The sequence below is a fragment of the Micromesistius poutassou genome (genome assembly GCF_964030765.1).
Source record: "Micromesistius poutassou genome assembly, chromosome: 1".
NCBI classification, from domain to species: Eukaryota; Metazoa; Chordata; class Actinopteri; order Gadiformes; family Gadidae; genus Micromesistius; species Micromesistius poutassou.
This window is the reverse complement of record NC_140271.1, coordinates 13,385,597-13,406,610: the sequence shown is the minus strand read 5'-3', so window position 1 is coordinate 13,406,610 and position 21,014 is coordinate 13,385,597. Positions and strand designations below refer to the sequence as shown.

Here is a 21,014-nt window from a genome sequence, read left to right as displayed (position 1 = left end):
ATGTTCCACACATGTTGTGCATCACCATAAATCCCTTCTTGGGAAAGAAAGCCGGGAATGCCACACTGACTGATTGAATGCTGGTGAGTTGCTGCTGGCAGAGGGACCTGGCAGATGGTTCTCTGATTAAGAGCTTCTCGGAGAAGAACCAAGGTGGGATGACAGGGTTGGCGTTCCTTTGACCCCGTTGAGTTGTATGTCAGCTTGTGAGCACCGTGGGTCGGTTCTATGACACGTCTTCTCCACCTCACCGTTCCTCACCAGTGACGTGGCCGTTTCATTGTGAGATGTTGCGTCTAGGACGAATGAGACTTAAAAAATTTAAATTAACCTTTTTTAATGAATGCATATGCCAGCGTCCCCTCTAGCATTGAGCCCCCAACAGTCTTCTAATAGCCCCCCCCCAGAAGGCTTTGTCCTTGGGGATAAGAGGTACAGGTTCATCCTGTCTCTGTAATGCATTGTCCTTACATCAAAGGTGGGAGATGTTTACCTAAAGGCCAGAGATTCCAGTCTTCCTGCCAAACAGATCTATGCATGAGGTCGCACTGCTTACAAAAGTTAAATAACAAATTTAAATGACGCAAAGAAAAGAGAAGAAAGCTAAAATGATTCAGAGTAAACATGGATTTTCCATCACACTGTCACAACCGGGATGGAAGGTCCTTCCTCCACTTCCTCCTCCTGATATCACTGATAACATTCATAATCGTTGGATTGTGTGTCTGGATGACTCCAATAGCGTAATAATGAGATGAGTGGTGTCTCCTTGTCTCTGAGCGGTGGAGCCTGCAGACAGCTGATCGGTCTGACGTCAGGATGGGAACAGAGAATGACTCCACGACCGGGGTCACCTGACCTCCGTGCGTACAATACAATGTAAAGTTGGGGTGTTCGTTTTTTAAGCTGGTTTGCTAAAGAGGCTTATGTAGCCAACAATAACATTGACTAGCCAATGACATGACACGATCCCAAAGACGACTGGGAACGCTGTAAGTGCTACGAGACAGGAAATTACGTCACAAGTGCAACTCGGAAGGCTGGTGTCCGAGGCATCTGGAACACACCATAACCCCCATGGGGGCGATCTCCGACCCTAGAAGTTTCCTCTGCAGACCTTGTCTGCTCGCATTCCTCCACTAAACCAGCAGGCTTTATGGGCTTTATTAAACAATCGGTGATGTGCGCACGCGATCAGCAGATCCAAACCAAATTTATGATTCTCACTAGAAGATAAAACTCTTCATGTTCGTATTTATGGGTTTGGTCTGATTAGTTGGCCTCCAGGCAGACGGAGACAGAGTCAGAAGTCATTTATTGAACTGACCCCAGCAGATGGTTCCTGGTTCGATTCCACCTTGTCCTCCTGACCATTCCTGCTGATATAACTGATCCTGAGCCAGATTACCTTTTTAATTCATCACAACCGCTTTGGATAAAGAATCTGTCTGAATAACATAAACATAATGCATGTACAAGTGTATAAGGCTTTGTTATATTTTTGATATGTTGAAGGTGTGTAAAGGTGTTTACACACCAAGGTCTAAATCTCTCGATCTTTCTCCCCCTCTGCCTGTTTTAAATTTTATGTCCTTATATTTATGGTTTTAGTTTTTAATTTTTACATTACTATTAGAAATGTCTGTAAAGTACAGGGCTCAAGCCAACCACAGAAAATCGTGGTGGACTGAAACTCGACCAACTTTACTCCCAGACGATAGGGGAAAAAAAGAAATCGTCACGTTATTTCTAGATTCCATATTTGGCCACAGTACCTGGTACCCTGGATAAGTGCTGTTAGGAGGAAGTAAGTTAAAGTTCAGTCAGTACACCAACGGTCATCCTTAAGGGTGTTTGACCTCCTGTCTTATAGTCATATTAAACCGTACGATTACTATGGTTCATTCTTTCATATTATAATTTCTAACAATATAACCCATCACTCACAGATAAAGCACATCAGTCACATTATGTCCCTCCCAACCTGAAAATAATGGATAAGAAGAGTTTTTTTCCTTATGAAAGTGACGCCAGCGATTGTCCAAGTACAGCGATGGTTCAACGAAGTACAGTTTGGTCCAACATGCATATCGACTGAGCAGAGCTTACCAGCCCTAGTAAATCTCTCTCTCTCTCTCTCTCTCTCTCTCTCTCTCTCTCTCTCTCTCTCTCTCTCTCTCTCTCTCTCTCTCTCTCTCTCTCTCTCTCTCTCTCTCTCTCTCTCTCTCTCTCTCTCTCTCTCTCTCTCTCTCTCTCTCTCTCTCTCTCTCTCTCTCTCTCTCTCTCTCTCTCTCTCTGCAGCCACCATGTCGGACGCTGATAAGTTCCTGTATGTGGACCGTAACATGGTCACCAACCCGCTGGCGCAGGCGGACTGGGCCACCAAGAAGCTGGTGTGGGTGCCGTCGGAGCGGCTGGGCTTCGAGGCGGGCTCGGTGCGAGAGGAGCGTGGCGACGAGTGCATGGTGGAGCTGGCCGACTCAGGCAAGAAGGTGAAGGTGAACAAGGACGACATCCAGAAGATGAACCCGCCCAAGTTCAGCAAGGTGGAGGACATGGCGGAGCTCACCTGCCTGAACGAGGCCTCGGTGCTGCACAACCTGAAGGAGAGATACTACTCTGGGCTCATCTACGTGAGTACTCAGGAATACTACTACTGTCAATACTACTCAAATACAAATCATGTGAGGAAATGTTGTCGGTACAGTAAGGATGTTCATAGAACCAAGTGCCAAGCACTAACAATCCCGGGGGGAGGCTATGCAGAGTCTAGGAAATATTGGCCAGGCCTCATCCGATGCAAGTTCTCTGTGAAGAATACATTGAGTACGTAGGGAGTACTCTGTTCCTCTCTTGGCCTCTTTAAATACTGCTCTAGTTTTAGCTTCAATTTTACAGCTCAAACTGCTCCTTATCAGAGTATAAACATTCCCTGACCTTCACGTTGTAGAGGAGTGAGTATTGGGTATAGGAGTCTAACTCTACAGGCAGTGCACTAGTTAATGTGTAAGCCAACAGTCGGGTCTTTGTGCGCGTCTCTCCCTTGTATCTGTCTCTTGTTCTATCTGCATTTCCTTGTTGGTAAACAGGATGCTGCTGGGAACAATGGCCTCCTGAGAGGATATGTAGGATGGGGGGGGGGGGGTTATGGTGGTATGTTCCAGTAGCAGATCTCTGGATATGGACTCTAAACGCTGCAGTAATTGTTACCATAATGAATGCCATGTATGGCTGGCTGCAGGGCCCGGGGAATTAGCTCCTAGCTGACCCCGTCATGTTAACGGGTGGTGGAACTCACCCCTACTCCCCCTGTCCCTGCTGCTGCCTCCCACTCCCTCACCCCCCGACTCTCTTCCTCCTCCTCACTCCCTTCTCCTCCCATTCCTCCCAACAAGGGTTGAGAGGCCCCAGTCCGGGCTCTCTCTCTCTCATCCTCCCTCACTCTCTCTCTCTCCCTCAGAGACTGGGAGAGGGAGACCGTGTCAGATAGTTGGAATGACCTGGCAGGGAGAACGATGTGAACCACAGGGCTTTGTGTGTGGCTGGAGTTATCAGTGTAATGTTGTATACGAGGGGAGTAGATGTCTATGGGGGTCCTATTGAGAAACCCTGCTTCAAATCCAGTCTGGGTTAGGGTTAGACTGGTTCCAACCTCCCATGAGACCGGTCTGATCTGGCTGGGGTGTGGCTCATGTTGTGCAACCACACAAGAGTGTGTTCAGGAAACAAATACTCTCAAAACAAATAAATGCTAATGCTTTTTGTTGCCTTTTTTAAGATTTTAACAAATATGTATAATTGCATGGTCATAAATAGTTTATTCAGTGTAATCGTTAATCTATAAGATGAGGACCAGTGCTCTACTTCATTAAACACTAGATAGCTAAAGCGTGTTATGCATGTGGATAAAGTTAGAAATGGTTAAGGTGAGGTATGGTGTTGAGGGATGGCCGGATCAGAGTGTTCTGTACCATGTGTACGGTGGCGGTCAGTGTTGGTGGCGAAGCATTGCATTATAGGAACACCTCCAAGAGGAGTCCAAGAAAGTGCACACATTTCCCTAGAATCCCAGGTACCAGGGAACAGCAGCCAGTAGGTTAGCATCCAGCTCTATCGGGCCTAGCCTCTGATGAACCACCACAGCACCGTACCGACTCTAACCAGCCCCCCTCCTCCTCTCCCTGCAGACGTACTCTGGCCTGTTCTGTGTGGTCATCAACCCCTACAAGAACCTGCCCATTTACTCCGAGGAGATCGTGGACATGTACAAGGGCAAGAAGAGGCACGAGATGCCCCCGCACATCTACGCCATCACCGACACCTCCTACAGAAGCATGATGCAGGGTAAGCCTCTGACGCCACATAGCGCTGCACACATTTACTGCGCCAGGATCCCGCTATGGCTAGCCAATTAGCTTGCTATCTGCTGCAGCGGGATCCTGCTACTATTAGCGTATTAGCTTGCTACCTTCCCAGTTGTTACCTTGTATGCTTATTGTGGGCATTTGTATTATTCCAGTTGACTGTTTCTGTTCAAAAGTGTCTTTGCAGTTGCTTGCGTTTAATTTGAGTACTGCTGCTTTCTGTTGCGGCCCCCACAAAGAAGGACTGTGACTAATGGCGTAGAATTGCCTTTTCACAGTGGATCATATTTTTATAAACAAAACGTGATTAATCACGGCAAATAACTGGATGACATCTCTTCAAACTTGGCAGCGACAAAGACCCTTAAGATCTGGCATAGGCCAACTTTTATTTATTTTATTTATTTTTTGTTAGTTTTACAAAAACTAACCCCAAAATCCCCCTTTCCCAATCAGGACCTCAAGACTCCCTTGAAGTGAAATGCTTAAAAAAACAAAACTAATATCCACCAGTTTTGATTCCTATCTGAATTTACTAGAAGTTATCTTCAGTAGGGTTCAGAAGATCCATCATCTTTAAGGTGTTTCCCCCAAGTATACACACCTTATACATATTTAAACTTTACAACTACAGTGTTTAGGATTTTGTTGAAGAGTTAAACCGCTCCTTCATTGCAACATTGAACAATGGCGCCATCTGAGATCCAACATGGTCGCAGACCTCCAACTCCCAGCCGTCTTGGCTCTGGTCTTTGTAGATGGGGGTCACGGGGGGTCATGTTGGATCTGGTCTGTGTAAGCTGTGGTCCCCTCGGCTGGTCTCCTGGAGCTGGGCCCAGTTCTCCTCCCTGCTGTTGTCAATAAATCCTCCAGTCCTGCCGCATAAACAGTTGGACGTCGTAACTTTAAATCGCCAGGCCTTTGTACTATGTTTTTTTCCCACAAATGTATAAATCATATTCGATGCAATGCTGATTAAAGCTACTTTAATTTTTATTTATTTATAGAACAATGATGGTAATAATCTTTTATAGTTACTATCTCTAATACAAAACATTTATTCTTAGAATCAAACCTGTGAACGCGGTTAGACTGTACTTTAAGAAGCTACCCTCGATGCTAGTACAGTAAAACATTAACATTATTTTATTGGCTCGTCTTTTATCACCTGGGCCCCTCAGTCACATCATCCTGTCTCTGCTTACAGGAAGGCATTAGAATCGCTGGAGAAGTGTTGAGTCTCGATACGTTTTCTCACACAGGAAGCCAGATATCGACTTCCTGTCCACCACTCCTAGACTTCCTGAGGAGTCAAAAGGCTGCTGTTTACAGCTTGTATAATGAGTGCCGGCTGAGTTTCGGTCCTTTTTGTTGCGTTAGTGTACATGTTGTGACTGTGTTTTCATGTCTTTCCACAGATCGTGAAGATCAGTCCATCCTTTGCACGTGAGTTCACGACAGATCCGCTGCAGCAAGACGCCAAGAACACTCTCCTTTCTCTCTCCTCTCCCTCTTTTTCTCTCCCCTCTCCTTTCTCTGTAATAATGATGTATGCATAATTTACTATCTATAAATATACTATACTATATATAATGATAAGCTCAATAACTTAAACTCAAAGAAACCCAAACAAACTATTTAAGTTATTTAAAAAATAATTCCTGAATCACCACATTGAATCTTAATTTGTTCTGCTTCTGTGTTCTGCTTCCCCAATCATGGTTTGTTGAACCGTCTCTCCGTCTCTCTCTTTATTGTGTCTTTCTCTATCTCTCTCTCTCGTGTATGTCTCTCTCGCCCTCCACAGAGGAGAGTCTGGTGCAGGTAAAACTGAAAACACCAAGAAGGTGATCCAGTATCTGGCTCATGTAGCCTCCTCCCACAAGACCAAGAAAGACCAGGTGAGCTCTCCCCCCTGCCTCCCGTCTCTTCCTCCCCTCCCTATCACTCCTTTCCCTATCACTCCTTTCCTATCAACCTATATCTCCTTCCTCTCACCTTTCTCCTTCCTCTGTTCCTCCAGTTCCTGTCTTCACCAAACTGTCAATCTGTCCTCACCTCCTCCCTTTCTTTTCACATATCTCCCTCGCTGTCTTTCATTACCTCTTCTCCATCCACCCTTCCTCTCCTCTACACACACTTCCTCCTCTCTGTCCATCACTTGTCTCCCTCCACCTATTTTTTCCTCTTTATTTTAACTTTCGGTCCCTTTCCACTTTCTCACATCTTCTCATTGCCTCCCTCTAACCTCTCCTGCCACTCTCTCTCCCTAATCTCCTCTCCTCCTCCTCTCTCCCTGTACCTCCTCTCCCATCTGTTCTTCTCTCCCTCTCCTCCTCCATATTATTGTCCCTAGTCTTCCTGTGTTTTCTGTCTCACTCCCTTCTCTCCAGTCTTCCTCTCCTTTCATCCTCGTCCTCGTCTCTCTTCTCTCCTCTCACCACTTTGACTCCAGCCCCTCCTCTCCCTCTTCTTCTCCTCTCCCTCCTCTCCTCTCAGCACCTTGTCTCCAGCCCCTCTGGCCTCTCCTCATCCTTCCTGTTGATCAATAACATCCAAACAACATCTTGCACTACTGTTATTCATCAATATATATCCACTGAGCCACGTTACAAGTCTTTCATGGCAGATGTTCTGGTAAACAAGCCGTTTCTAGCCTCCTGGCACGCAGCCCTGTAGACCTTCTCCCCGGCTCTGCCCAGCTTTAAAGAGAGACCACAGATGGAAACTCAAACCAAAGAAATGTGGCCCTCTGGTTAAAAAACACTGGTCATTATGAACAACCTCCTCTCATTGGTCAGAACGTGTGACACGTTTAACGGGGCCCAGAATGGAGGCTGCGTTTGCAATGACACGTGTTTTACCAGAGTTGGCGCAATAGCATTGCTGTTGGGATTTATGATTGATTATTCTTTAAAGTTGGAGCTCGTTTCTCTTGGCTCAGTGTTGGTTCGTCTCTGTAACTCAGAGCTCCTGACAAGAATGTAGATCCTGGGTCAAAATGGCTGGCTGGCTAGCTGTTAAATGGCTAGTTCTAATGCTGGCTGGCTGGCTGGCTGGCTGTTAGATGGCTAGTTCTAAGGCTGGCTGACTGGCTGGCTGTTAGATGGCTAGTTCTAAGGCTCACTGGCTGGCTGTTGGATGGCTAGTTCTAAGGCTGGCTGTTAGCTGGCTAGTTCTAAGGCAGGCTGGTTGGCTAGCTGTCAGATGGCTAGCTAGCTGGCTGGCTGACTGTTAGATGGATAGTTCTGTGGCTGGCTGGCTCTGCGGGGTTAGCTCGCGGCGGGGCCTAGCCTCCTCCACCTGGCCGCTGCTCAGTGTCCGTGGGGGGTTTGATATAAAGCGCCGTCCCGTTTTGAGCTCCTTGTATTTCTCTCTTCCCACCAACAGAACAGCTCGATCCTGTCACATGTGAGTTACCCTCTCTCTCTCTCCCTCCACCTGCTACTCCTTCTCCCTGCTTCGGACGCCCTCCTCTTCCTCCTCTTCCTCCCTGGGTGCCTCCCTACAACATCACCCCCCCCCAGCCCACACAAACACACACAGCCCCCATCATCACCCCCACCTCCAATCACTCCCCCCCCCCCCCCCCCCCCCCCCCCCCCCCCCCTCCCTCCCTCCGCTCTCGCCTCCCCCTCCTCTCGCTGGAGCGCTCTGTGGTGGGTCACCTGGTGTCTTTAAGGTCAAAGGGCGTCCTGACTTTTCAGCCAATCGGAAGCACGCAGGAAGTCTGTACACAGAGTCCATCGGTGGAAGCTGTGTGTGTGTGTGTGTGTGTGTGTGCGTGTGTGTGTTTGTGTTGCTGCTAAAAGACTGCGCCAGACAATAGTAGGATGTGTAGAGGGGGTGAGGTCAGAAGGGAATGTTGATTATGGGATGTATTTCGGTCAAGAGGAAATGTTGTTACCAATATGCCTGGCGGACTCTTTCAGCGAAATGTACTGCTGTGTTGTGTGCGGGCGGCCATGTTGGATCTGTTGTGTGCATGTCGGATCTGTGGTGTGTGTGTTCATTCATGTTGGATCTGTGTTGTGCAGTGTTGTGTGTGTGTGTGTGTGTGTGTGTCCATGTTGGATCTGTTTGCTACAGTGTCTTGGTGTTCTTTGCAGTGATTCCGCCTGTTTCTCAGGAAGCCATGTGTTGCAGTAACAGTGTCTCTGCTCTCAGACCTCCTGCCTTCCTCAGCATGTTTACACACGTGTGGTTAATCAGGGAGATGGAGATCTCTGACCAGAGACACTGAGGTACTGTGTGGGTGTGAACGGGGGACAGGTGGTCATGGGGGATGCACCAAGACTGGTATTGATAACATATTGATTTGATATCGGGGGGTAAATGAAGTATCGGTATCTAAAGATATCCTCGATTGGAAATGTAATGTTGAGGTGATATTTTTGCGACCTACGTTTAGACTGATTCTTATCTGAATCCAAACATTCTGCCGTTCCTCGTCATTGACCTAATCGGTCGGGATGTTTTGTTACGATTCTTTCAGATGTGTTGCAGACGTTGTTTTTCCATCACAACATGTGTAGAAAGCAGGACTCTGGGATTAGATGATAACGGCGTGTGAAGATTCCTGTTAATCCTCAGTGAATCATTGTCCGTTCTAGTGGTGCATCCCTCCTATTAGAACGAAGCCCTTTGAATGCTGTAACCTGACCCCAGCCTGGGGCCGCTGCTCTGCAGAAATATGATGAGCCACCCAGCCCTGGGAATCGGACCAACAGACCTGAGAGCCCTCTGACGTGTGTGTGTGTGTGTGTGTGTGTGTGTGTGTGTGTGTGTGTGTGTGTGTGTGTGTGTGTGTGTGTGTGTGTGTGTGTGTGTGTGTGTGTGTGTGTGTGTGTGTGTGTGTGTGTGTGTGTGTGTGTGTGTGGCCGCCTCTCTCTCTGTGGCGCTGGGTGTCCTCCACCCACGGTGTTGACGCTGTCAGACGCTGTGCAGCTGTCAGACGTTAGGCGGTGTACTGACATGTTTTTATTGGCCCCGTCCGACTCATCCTCTGCCAGGAGCGACTCAACAGCACTGTTCTCCCCAGCGCTTCCACCTTGCTCATCCGCCTTTTCCCGCTAACGTCCACAAGCTCTCATTAAGTACAGCTGCTCCAACGCCATCAATCAGACAATGTATAAATGCTTAAACCAAAGTGTGTGTGTGTGCTCTTAAGGTGACGGTGATAACTCTGATAGTCATCTCTTAACTCATAACATGTGTTTTTTCTACATGTTATCTGATCTGTGTGCGTCTGTCTGTTGATTGTGTGTCCTTGTGTAATATGTCGTGTGTCTGTTTGTTAAATATGTCCTGTTTGTTTGTGTTGAATGCTCTCTGTTGGGATCCTAAGTCGTTTCATACGGGAACAATTATTATACAGCCCTGTCAACACGGAACACAGTGAACCTACTCTGCAGATAACCGAACGCAGATGTGTCTACTCGCCCTGTAGAGAGAGGAGTATTAAGCCCCGCCCCCACACCCTGGCTCCGTCCCCAGTGTAGCCCTGACCGTGGTGGTGATGATATCCGCTGGTACAGCGATAAGATGCCTGCCTGTGGCGGTCTGTCGTTGGTTCATGGGTGTCTTCATCCGTTATACTCTCTCTCTCCTGCTGTTCCTCTCCTGTCCACCAGGGGGAGCTGGAGAAGCAGCTGCTGCAGGCCAACCCCATCCTGGAGGCCTTCGGAAACGCCAAGACCGTCAAGAATGACAACTCTTCCCGATTCGTAAGACTTCTTCCAATTTGTCTTGAACTCGGAAAAGATGATCTGTTTTATGGATCGTAACTCACAACTTGTTGTGCGTCAGTCTTTTGATGGACCATGTATTTCTGTCGTTTTTTCCAGGGAAAGTTCATCAGAATCAACTTTGATGTCAACGGTTACATCGTTGGGGCCAACATTGAAACATGTATCCTTTGTTTATTTATATATATATGTCCGGCTGGTCACTCACTCACATCCCCTCAATACAGTCAGCTTATCGATCAGAAGACGAGTTGCTCCACCTTTCAATCAACTTCCCTACACAGTCAAACATTCTACAGGGAGAGAGACTCCGGTCCAAAGTGCGTAAAGGAACTCCAGAGCAGAACAATTTGAGATAGTCACTTTCTTTACTTTGTTTGAAGCGCGGGAGGTTGATCAGTCCCATAGCGGTCAGTCCCCACCCCCTAAAGTGACTAGGAGAGCAGACCCATCTAGTGGTCAGTCCACCCCCCCCCTCCTCCTCTAAACAGACTAGGAGAGCAGATCCATTTAGTGGTCAGTATGTTCCTCCCTGGAAAATTATTGACATAGTTTGAACTCCATCAGCTTCTCCCTGGAATATCCCATGTCCCATTTAAACCTCCTCACTCTCAACATCTCAGTTGGTTAGTAGATGCCACTAAAGATCTAAAGCTCATATGGCCATAACTTTGTAGGATTATGAGTATCAGGAGATCCCTGTAGGGCCCCTACACCAGGGTCAGGAGGTCCTGTTCCACACTCGGGACCAGGACTAAACGCTCTGGTTAGTGTTCTAACGTGTTGAGATGGTAGTGAGGTGCAGACCTTGACCTCTGGCCCCAGACCTGCTGGAGAAGTCCCGCGCCATCCGCCAGGCCAAAGATGAGAGGACCTTCCACATCTTCTACTACATGCTCACTGGGGCAGGGGATAAGCTGCGCTGTAAGCACACACACGCACGCACGCACGCACACGCACACACACGCCATCTGAAAAACACAAGCCATCACTCGTTCTCTTGCTCTTAATCTGTGCATTTGAAGAGATTTTTTTTGGCATGATGGGTGTTGCATTACCGAGGCCTACAATAATTATTAAAAATAAAACCTGTTGGTTAATGAAATGCTTCTGTCTCTCTCTCTCTCTCTCTCTCTCTCTCTCTCTCTCAGCCGAGTTGTGTCTGGAGGGCTACAACAACTACCGCTTTGTTTCCAACGGCAACCTGACCATCCCGGGCCAGCAGGACAAGGACCTCTTCACAGAGACGCTGGAGGCCATGAAGATCATGAGCATCCCCGAGGACGAGCAGATCGGTATGCAGGGCACTTCATTACCCCCGTAGTACTGCCCGCCACACATAGGGGCCAGCACTGTGCTTTATTACCCCCGTAGTACTGCCCACCACACATAGGGGGCAGCAGCGGGTTTTACTACTCCCCGCAGTACCCTCCGCCACACATAGGGGGCGGAACTGTGCTTTATTACCCTGCAGTACTGCCCACCACACATAGGGGGCAGCAGAACGCTTTATTACGCTGCAGTACCGCCCACCACACTTAAGGGGCAGCACTGCTTTATTACCCTGTGGTACCGCCCACCACACTTGGGGGGTACTGGGGGGCACAGCAGAGGCTTGGTTACTGGGTTCATCCCAGGTGGCTGAAAGCTCAGTAATACCAGTAACAGTTTAAAAAGGGGTACACAAATTCAATCAACTACATGAATGTAAAGGTGTCTGACTTGATGCTTGACATGAAACAGAAACAGAAGAAAGATCTGAAATGTTCTAATGGTCAGACTGGTCAGAGTTGATGGGTACCACCCAGTTTTCTTGGTTGAACAGAGGTTACTGGGTTGACGTCGTTCTTGACCCCTGTGTGTTGTGTCCTCTGCAGGCATGCTGAAGGTGGTGTCCTCCGTCCTCCAGCTGGGGAACATGAGCTTCAAGAAGGAGCGCCACACTGACCAGGCCTCCATGCCCGACAACACCGGTACAACTCCACAAACACCTGGTCTCCTGTAGAGCACAGCTAGCACGGGGTCTTAATACCAGACAACACCGCAGAACATCTGAAGTACTGTAGAGAGTAGCTTAGCAAGAAGTCCTCCTGCCGTACGCCACAGATACCACTACATTTAGGGTGTTTTTCAGACACTTTTATACAAAGCGATTTACAACAGTTCACACACCGACGGCGGAGTCAACCATGCAAGAGACAGCCAGCTCGTCAGGAGCAGTCAGGGTGAGGTCTCTTGCCCAGGGACACCTCGACACTCATGTCAGCTTGGAGAGGAGCCGGGGATCGAACAAGCAACCTTCCAGTTACCAGTCAGAGAACATGACCTTGAACTTGAACACAGACCATCAACATCCCAAGGTTAAGCATCCATCCACCATGGTACACTAACCCCCCCCTCTCTCCCCTCTCAGCGGCACAGAAGGTGTGCCACCTGATGGGCATGAACGTGACGGACTTCACGCGGGCCATCCTGTCGCCCCGCATCAAGGTGGGCCGGGACTACGTGCAGAAGGCGCAGACCCAGGAGCAGGCAGAGTTCGCCGTGGAGGCGCTGGCCAAGGCCACGTACGAGAGGATGTTCCGCTGGCTGGTGATGAGGCTCAACAAGGCGCTGGACAAGACCAAGAGGCAGGGCGCCTCCTTCATCGGCATCCTGGACATCGCCGGCTTCGAGATCTTTGAGGTAGGTGTGTGTGTGTGTGTGTGTGTGTGTGTGTGTGTGTGTGTGTGTGTGTGTGTGTGTGTGTGTGTGTGTGTGTGTGTGTGTGTGTGTGTGTGTGTGTGTGTGTGTGTGTGTGTGTGTGTGTGTGGTTCTCATGAAACGAGCACGTCCGTGCAACAAAGATGCTATTAAGTGCCAGGACGTACAACCTACAATAAGTGCGTAAGAGGGGAAGACTGAATCGGACTGAAGACCGATTCTCATGAAACGAGCACAGTTCTCACGAAACGAGCACAGACGTGCTTGTTTCATGAGAACCAGTGAGAACATTTTTTTTTTTTGTCCTGGAAAGATCTGTGAAATTTGTTTTTTTTGTTTGTTTTTTTAAAGTTTATTATTTTAAAGTTTTGCGACCACATCACTGAATATCTTCGTCGTCTTCTCTCTCTCCAGCTGAACTCGTTTGAGCAGATGTGCATCAACTACACCAACGAGAAGCTGCAGCAGCTGTTCAACCACACCATGTTCATCCTGGAGCAGGAGGAGTACCAGCGCGAGGGCATCGAGTGGAGCTTCATTGACTTCGGCCTGGACCTGCAGCCCTGCATCGACCTCATTGAGAAGCCTGTGAGTCCACCACTGACACCTGTCAATCATAACGGAGATGTTCTGGTATTCCCATCCATCAATCATGCCAGAGATGTAGTGCTATACTGAAGATGAACTGGTATTACACCAGTAACGCCTGTCAACCATACAGGTGATGTTACTGTGGGTATACCAGTACAACTCTTAATCATACTGGAGATGTACTGGTATTACACCAGTCACACCAATCAACCCTAACCCCACAACAAAGTGTGGGAAGAAGATAGAGAATCGGAACAAACAACAGCTTTATCTTCTTCCCACACTTTGTTTAAACCCGACCAACATCTGCCCTTAATCTCAGCATCCCAGTGGACCGGTGGGTTTAGAACCAAAAGCATCTTCTTAATAACCTCTTCAAAGCCGTATGTTTCCACATAGTTCTTCGTTTGAGGACTGATTCTCCCGGGGAGCCCTCATTATAGAGTGGTTCCATCGCGGTCTGTTTGAAGTCCTCCCTGGTCCCGTTGGCTGGGTCTGTGTCTGTGGTTCTCTCTCACATCGTGGTTCTCCCCCCTCCCCCCCAGGCCAACCCCCCGGGCATCCTGGCCCTGCTGGACGAGGAGTGCTGGTTCCCCAAGGCCACAGACAAGAGCTTTGTGGAGAAGGTTCTGCAGGAGCAGGGGACGCACTCCAAGTTCCACCGTCCCAAGAAGCTCAAGGACGAGGCCGACTTCTGCATCATGCACTACGCCGGCAAGGTCAGCCTCCCCCTGCTTCTCCCTCCCTCACCCCTTCTCCCTCCCTCACCCCTTCTCTCTCCCTCACCCCTTCTCTCTCCCTCACCCCTTCTCTCTCAAGCGCCCCTTCTCCCTCCCTCACCCCTTCTCCCTCACTCACCCCTTCTCCCTCCTTCACCCCTTCTCCTGATGTCTGACCTGACCCCCCTGCTCCCCCCCCACCCCCCCCCAGGTTGACTACAAGGCTGATGAGTGGCTGATGAAGAACATGGACCCGCTGAACGACAACGTGGCCTCGCTGCTCAACCAGTCCACCGACAAGTTCGTCTCCGAGCTCTGGAAGGATGGTAGGTTCAGACCCCTGGGGTCCAGACTGCCCGGTCCCCCACTGGGGGTCCAGACCGCCCCGGTTCATCTAACTCTGGGGGTCCCTTGACCCCTGGTGGTCACCTGACCCCATGAGAACATGAACAATACATGTATAAATACATGAAAACAGGAAACCTTCATGTTACCTTTTGTTGATCTCTTCCCTGTCTTCCACCTTACCTTTGTCTCTTAACCTTTGACCTCCCTGATCTCGACCTCCATCCTCATCCTTCTCTGTTGCCCCGTTCTGTTATCCCCCCTCCACGGGGCCCCACGGCCCCCAGGGATTCTGAGTTGTCAGAGAGCCTATTTCTACAACCGCTTTCCTATTCTGCACCTCGACTCAGGTGACCCGGGTTTACTTTGATCTATTCACCCTCATCAGTGCCTGTTGACCTCGAGCCGATCCGCGTCATCAGCAATCCCCCATCTTCCTCATAATCTACCCCCCTCATTCTCTAGCCCCCATCTTCCTCATCCTCAGTCTCCCATCTTCAAGTCTTCCCGCACTAAAACTCTTCCATGTTGTTTGTGTTTCCATGCTGTATCTCTCCTCCCAGTTCTCCTTCTCTCATGTTTTCAGTGAATTCTGTCCCTCTGGTCTCTCTCTCCCCTCTCTCCTCATTAATCCCTGGTCTCTCCTCCTCATGTTTTCAGTGAATTCTATCCCTCTTGTCTCTCTCTCCCCTCTCGCCACATTAATCCCTGGTCTCTCATGTTTTCAGTGAATTCTGTCCCTCTGGTCTCTCTCTCTCCACTCATTAATCCCTGGTCTCCTTCTCTCTCCTGTAATAGTGTTTTGGGGGACTCCTGGTGTTGGTCATGGGTACTACAACGATGGGTATATCCAACTGCATGGGTTTGATTGTGCAATCACCAAGTAGATCTACGTTTTCGTCACCCTTTTTATTGGACATGTGTGTGATTTCAACGTAATGCAAGACTCATAACGACCCTCCACACGGGAGGGGTTTGCAGTGATGTTTACCCAGTGCACACCAGTGTTTCATGTGACTTGCATTGAAGTGGTTGGATGGTTCCTCAGCATGGTGTGACCCTGCTCTCTGGCGCCCCCTGGCCTCACTGTGTGTGTGGTGTTTCCTCACGTTTGTTTTATTAAGGATCAGGACCTCGGCATGTTTTACTGGAAAACATTGTTTGGTAGTTTGAGGCCTGTCCCGGTTGACATGAGTTGATCTTAGACTATAATTATTGTCAAGGTTATGGGATGTTTTTTGGGCTGCAAAACTCACGATAATTCGATACTCAACAGAGTTGAGTATCGAATTCACTTTCAATACTTGTGATGGTTGAAAGTGAACTACTACTAAAAATACTACTTATAAAAATAAGTAGGCTTTCAAAGTGAGATGAATAAACACATATTTAATACAAGATGACTAATTAATGCCTGTTAATGAATGGATTTATGATTTTTAAGATGACCCTTTTTTAAATCCTAGCAGGGGATTCATTCAGCTGTTGAATCTCCGTCATGTCCTCTCTAACTTTCACCTGTTCTCTCTCCACCACCTCCCCCCTCTCCCTCCCTCCCTCCCTCCTCCAGTGGACCGCATCGTGGGTCTGGACAAGGTGGCCGGGATGTCCGAGATGCCGGGGGCCTTCAAGACGCGCAAGGGCATGTTCCGCACGGTGGGGCAGCTGTACAAGGAGCAGCTGTCCAAGCTCATGGCCACGCTCAGGAACACCAACCCCAACTTCGTCCGCTGCATCATCCCCAACCACGAGAAGAAGGTGCGGGCTCCATTCCCACCCGTCAGGGTCCTGCCCTGACTGCGGGCTGAGCGTCTCGTGTAGAGCATCGCTGTTTGTATTGTTCTTGTTGTGAACGTGTACGATGGTTCTAGCATGGTAGCATGCTGGTCTCGTTTAAGCTGGAATGCTAGGTTAGCTAATGCCAGCCTAGCATGTCTAATGCTTTTGATTTAGTTTACCGTGATGGTAGATTGGATTTAGTCCGTTACCATGGCATTGGATTGGATTTAGTCTGTTACCAAGGCAGTAGATTGGATTTAGTCCGTTACCATGGCAGTAAATTGGATTTAGTCCGTTACCATGGCAGTAAAATGGACTTAGTCTGTTACCATGAAAATAAATTAAATCTCGTCTGCAACCCTGGCAGTAGATTGTCTTTAGTCTGTTACCATGACATTAGATTGTATTTAGTCCGTTACATGATGATAGATTGGATGTAGTCTGTAACCATGACAGTAGATTCGAGTTTCTGTTACCATGCAATGGATTGGATCTTGTCTGTTACCATGAAGGTAGATTGGATCTCGTTTGTTACCATGACAGTAGAATGGTTTACTCTGTGGCCGTAGATCAGGTTCAGGCTGGTCCCACCCAGACCAGTCCAGGTCTGACCCGGGTGTGTTCTTCCCCTCTGCAGGCGGGTAAGCTGGACCCCCACCTGGTCCTGGACCAGCTCCGGTGTAACGGAGTCCTGGAGGGGATCAGGATCTGCCGACAGGGCTTCCCCAACCGCATCGTCTTCCAGGAGTTCAGACAGAGGTGACGCACACAGACACACGTGTAACAAAAGCATTCACTGGACAAAAATGGAGCGCACGCATAGAAGTGGTTCTGCATGCGCACACGCAAACTGATGACCACACACACACTCTTGTTGTGTCGTCCACTAATGCAAAGTGTGTGTGTGTGTGTGTGTGTGTGTGTGTGTGTGTGTGTGTGTGTGTGTGTGTGTGTGTGTGTGTGTGTGTGTGTGTGTGTGTGTGTGTGTGTGTGTGTGTGTGTGTGTGTGTGTGTGTGTGTGTGTGTGTGTGTGTGTGTGTTCCCCCTGGTGGGTGACTCCAGGTACGAGATCCTCACTCCCAACGCCATCCCCAAGGGCTTCATGGACGGCAAGCAGGCCTGCGTGCTCATGGTACGAACACCTAGTTACCACCTCTCAGAAAACCGGGGTTACCATAGCAACTGATATCTTCTAACGCCTCACCCGTCTTAAAGGGATTACGCCGAGATGTCGTACCCATGTTCAGACCAGTGGTTTGGTTCCAGATCAGTTGTTGTGCGTCCAGCAGGAGAGTTCACTGGTTTGTCAGCGTTTGAACCTGTTGTGTGTCAACATGATGTTGACACAAGATTGTAGTTGTTTTGCAAACAGCCAGCGAACAGAAACGACTCATCTGAGTGTGGTTAACGGGCACTTTAGATACCTCCGAGTATCCCTTTCATGTCGAGTTTATCACTACAATGATCCAATTAGGATAATGTTAATGTTTATTAAACTAAATCTACATCTAGCTTATTGTATGGTTGAACAAATTTTTTATTTAACTTAAACATCTAGTTAAATATTCAATCGTAGTGTTGTATTTGGTTAATAAAGGACTGACACAATAAGCTCTACACTCATTTATTCTAGATCTAGATTGTGATAATAATTTGAAATCGAGTTAATGTTGGAACCAGAAGCATCTCATTATAAAGCCGTTGCTCCCTTCTCCCCGGTCAGATCAAAAGCCTGGAGCTGGACCCCAACCTGTACCGGATCGGGCAGAGCAAGGTGTTCTTCCGGGCCGGAGTCCTGGCCCACCTGGAGGAGGAGCGCGACATGAAGATCACCGACGTCATCATCAGCTTCCAGGCTTGGTGCCGTGGTTACGTGGCCCGCAAGTAAGACACTCATTCGCCTGCGGTCATTTCCCATGATGCACCAGAAGGGGTGGATCTTAGCTAACCACGCCCCCCTCCCCCTCGCAGGGCGTTCGCCAAGCGGCAGCAGCAGCTGACGGCCATGAAGGTGATCCAGAGGAACTGCGCCGCCTACCTGAAGCTCAGGAACTGGCAGTGGTGGAGGCTGTTCACCAAGGTAACCACAGCAACCACGGCCTGGGGGTCAGGGGTCGTGACTCCAGGGCCGTACCTGGTGGCGACTATTCAGCAATTCAGTAGTGTTGAAGACATGTCCTACAAATGACTACAATGAAACACTATGATATCAGATATTAATAGATAGTATTTCCTAATGTAATCCTTGGAGTCTCAATGTCATGCTGAGCTTCTTCGTTTATGGTTAGTTTTTCTATATTGCCCCACCCTCATCTATGATGTCTCCTCCGTCTCCCTCTCACCCTCTATCTCTCCCCCTCTCCTCCCCTCCCTCTCCCTCTCCTCCCCCAGGTGAAGCCTCTGCTGCAGGTCTCGAGGCAGGAGGAGGAGATGCTGGCCAAGGATGAGGAGCTGAACAAGGTGAAGGAGCGGCAGACGTACGCGGAGCAGCGGCTCACCGAGATGGAGACCAAGCAGCAGCAGGTGAGAGCGGCGCACATCCACTGCCGGCCACTAGAGCGCAGCAGACGGTCTACTGACGTCTGGCCTCACAATGCCTGACAGGTTTCATCTGAACGTTCCTGCTAGGGTTGAGGGCAAATGAAACAACGGGAAATGTTTAGATTAATTAATGACTATGCTTAGTCTCATCAGATATATACTGGGGGACTGAAATTGTCAATCTGTCCGATCCATTATCAAGCTGGTCGGACAGACGGCGCAATAGAATAATAAAGTGCAGTAAGCATGGTTTAAAGTCCTCCTCTCTATATTACCTCCTTCTCCTCTCCTCTCCCCTCCTTCGTCCTCTGTTCTCTCTCCTCCCCCCCCCCCCCCCTTCCACTCTCCTTCCACTCTCCTACCTCCTCCTCCCTCCTCTCTCCTTCCTCCTCCTCCTCCTCCTCCTCCTCCTCCTCCTCCTCCTCCTCCTCCTCCTCCTCCAGATGGGGGCAGAGAAGCTGGCCCTGCAGGAGCAGCTGCAGGCGGAGACGGAGCTGTGTGCCGAGGCGGAGGAGATGAGGTCCCGCCTGGCCGCCCGCAAGCAGGAGCTGGAGGAGATCCTCCACGACCTGGAGGCCCGCATGGAGGAGGAGGAGGAGCGCACCACCCAGCTGCAGACGGAGAGGAAGAAGATGCAGCTCAACATCGGGGTGAGTGGAGTGGAGGGGAGAGAGGGAGAAGGTGAAGCACTGTGCTGATGCACTGGTGGCTCCAAGACATGGGTGTCGTGTAGAGCCAGGAGGGTGTTAACCTGCGTTGTCTCTCCTCTCAGGACCTGGAGCAGCAGCTGGATGAGGAGGAGGCGGCCCGGCAGAGGCTGCAGCTGGAGAAGGTCACCCTGGAGGCCAAGATGAAGAAGGTGGAGGAGGACGTGATGGTGCTGGACGACCAGAACAACAAGCTCAACAAGGTCTGTACCTCAACACCCCTTCACCTCTCACTCAACACTTATGTACTCGTAACTAGTTGTTTGGGGAAATCTGTCCAGCGGAACTTGAATTTAGAAGTTGTTTAATAAACTTGTTTAAATCCAGCCCTAGCCACACCTTTTCTTAAGGACACAGTTTAATAGGGAGGAGGGTTATCTGGACAGAGATAATTAGGATGTATGCCTAGTGTACCATCAAACACAGCTCTTATGAATGAATAAAACGTGTGTGTGTGTGTGTGTGTGGGTCTGTAGGAGAAGAAGCTGTTTGAGGAGAGGATCTCCGAGTTCACCACCAACCTGGCGGAGGAGGAGGAGAAGTCCAAGAGTCTGCAGAAGCTGAAGACAAAGCATGAGGCCATGATCACAGACCTGGAGGGTAAGCTGAGAAGACCCCCCCCCCCCCCCCCCCCCCACACACACAAAGAAGGAAAAAATACTGAATTCTAATACCGTGTGTCTAACATGATCTATGTGATCATGTTATGATACCTGGTCTAGGTTTGGGTTTTGGACGGGGGGTTTATAGCAAAGACCTCAGCCATCTTGGTTCTGGGTTCCTCCGACCCCTCACCTCCCTCTTTGTCCTCCTCCCCCAGACCGTCTGCGTCGCGAGGAGAAGCAGCGCCAGGAGCTGGAGAAGAACCGGCGCAAGCTGGAGGGCGACTCCACGGAGCTCCACGACCAGATCGCCGAGCTGCAGGCCCAGATCGCCGAGCTCCGCGCACAGCTGGCCAAGAAGGAAGAGGAGCTGCAGGCCGCCCTCGCAAGGTAGGGCTGGGGTCCTCAAAGTAGTTTACAGGTGAGGGCTGTGGACGGGTGTTGCTTTGACCAATCAGAGCAAACCCATTTTTTGTAGTTGCCCCAATATGGGTTGTGTTTTGATAAACACGATCAATACGTTGGAGGAGCTGTAGGAATGTGATCACGGGGTTTAGTGGCAGTTGGTGCAATAAGGTAATGATCTCAATTCAATACAAGAGCATCTATCGTTAACATCTATTGTTTACCCCTTACTACACCTGATTTGATTTAGCTTTTACAGAGAAATCTGAATTATTGTGTTTGTTATATGATATAAGAATGACTTGTTTGTAACGCAGTGACAAGAGAACGCAGGTCGAGACGTTGGTATCTATTTAAACTCTGATTCACTAGCACCAGTACCTTGTAACAGGTGCCGTAGAGCATCCCCTAAGGCATTGGAATGCTGTGGCAACCCGCCTCGGGGAGTGAACCCGCCTTACTCAAACAGCAGGCAACTCGATTGGGTGTTATGCCACAAAGGCTCGTTTAA

General features: G+C 49.2%; 1 protein-coding gene across 2 annotated transcripts in view; it reads left to right on the top strand.

The window, feature by feature from the left end:
* LOC311379215 (myosin-9-like) overlaps positions 1-21,014 on the top strand; it is a 43,143-nt gene that overhangs the window by 10,397 nt on the left and 11,732 nt on the right. Inside the window, exons 2-25 of one of the 2 annotated variants that reach the window (XM_084488300.1) lie at positions 2,302-2,633; positions 4,188-4,344; positions 5,783-5,810; positions 6,172-6,265; positions 7,755-7,775; positions 9,998-10,090; positions 10,211-10,274; positions 10,937-11,035; positions 11,263-11,406; positions 11,989-12,084; positions 12,525-12,796; positions 13,229-13,402; positions 13,951-14,124; positions 14,336-14,450; positions 16,040-16,227; positions 16,886-17,007; positions 17,311-17,380; positions 17,972-18,132; positions 18,220-18,328; positions 18,640-18,771; positions 19,233-19,439; positions 19,562-19,699; positions 19,973-20,096; positions 20,317-20,488. In XM_084488300.1, the coding sequence (XP_084344426.1) occupies positions 2,307-2,633; positions 4,188-4,344; positions 5,783-5,810; positions 6,172-6,265; positions 7,755-7,775; positions 9,998-10,090; positions 10,211-10,274; positions 10,937-11,035; positions 11,263-11,406; positions 11,989-12,084; positions 12,525-12,796; positions 13,229-13,402; positions 13,951-14,124; positions 14,336-14,450; positions 16,040-16,227; positions 16,886-17,007; positions 17,311-17,380; positions 17,972-18,132; positions 18,220-18,328; positions 18,640-18,771; positions 19,233-19,439; positions 19,562-19,699; positions 19,973-20,096; positions 20,317-20,488 (3,281 nt within the window). In that variant the 5' untranslated portion in view covers positions 2,302-2,306. The remainder of the gene's footprint in view (positions 1-2,301; positions 2,634-4,187; positions 4,345-5,782; positions 5,811-6,171; positions 6,266-7,754; positions 7,776-9,997; positions 10,091-10,210; positions 10,275-10,936; positions 11,036-11,262; positions 11,407-11,988; positions 12,085-12,524; positions 12,797-13,228; positions 13,403-13,950; positions 14,125-14,335; positions 14,451-16,039; positions 16,228-16,885; positions 17,008-17,310; positions 17,381-17,971; positions 18,133-18,219; positions 18,329-18,639; positions 18,772-19,232; positions 19,440-19,561; positions 19,700-19,972; positions 20,097-20,316; positions 20,489-21,014) is intronic. The other variant, XM_084488301.1, reaches the window with a different exon arrangement.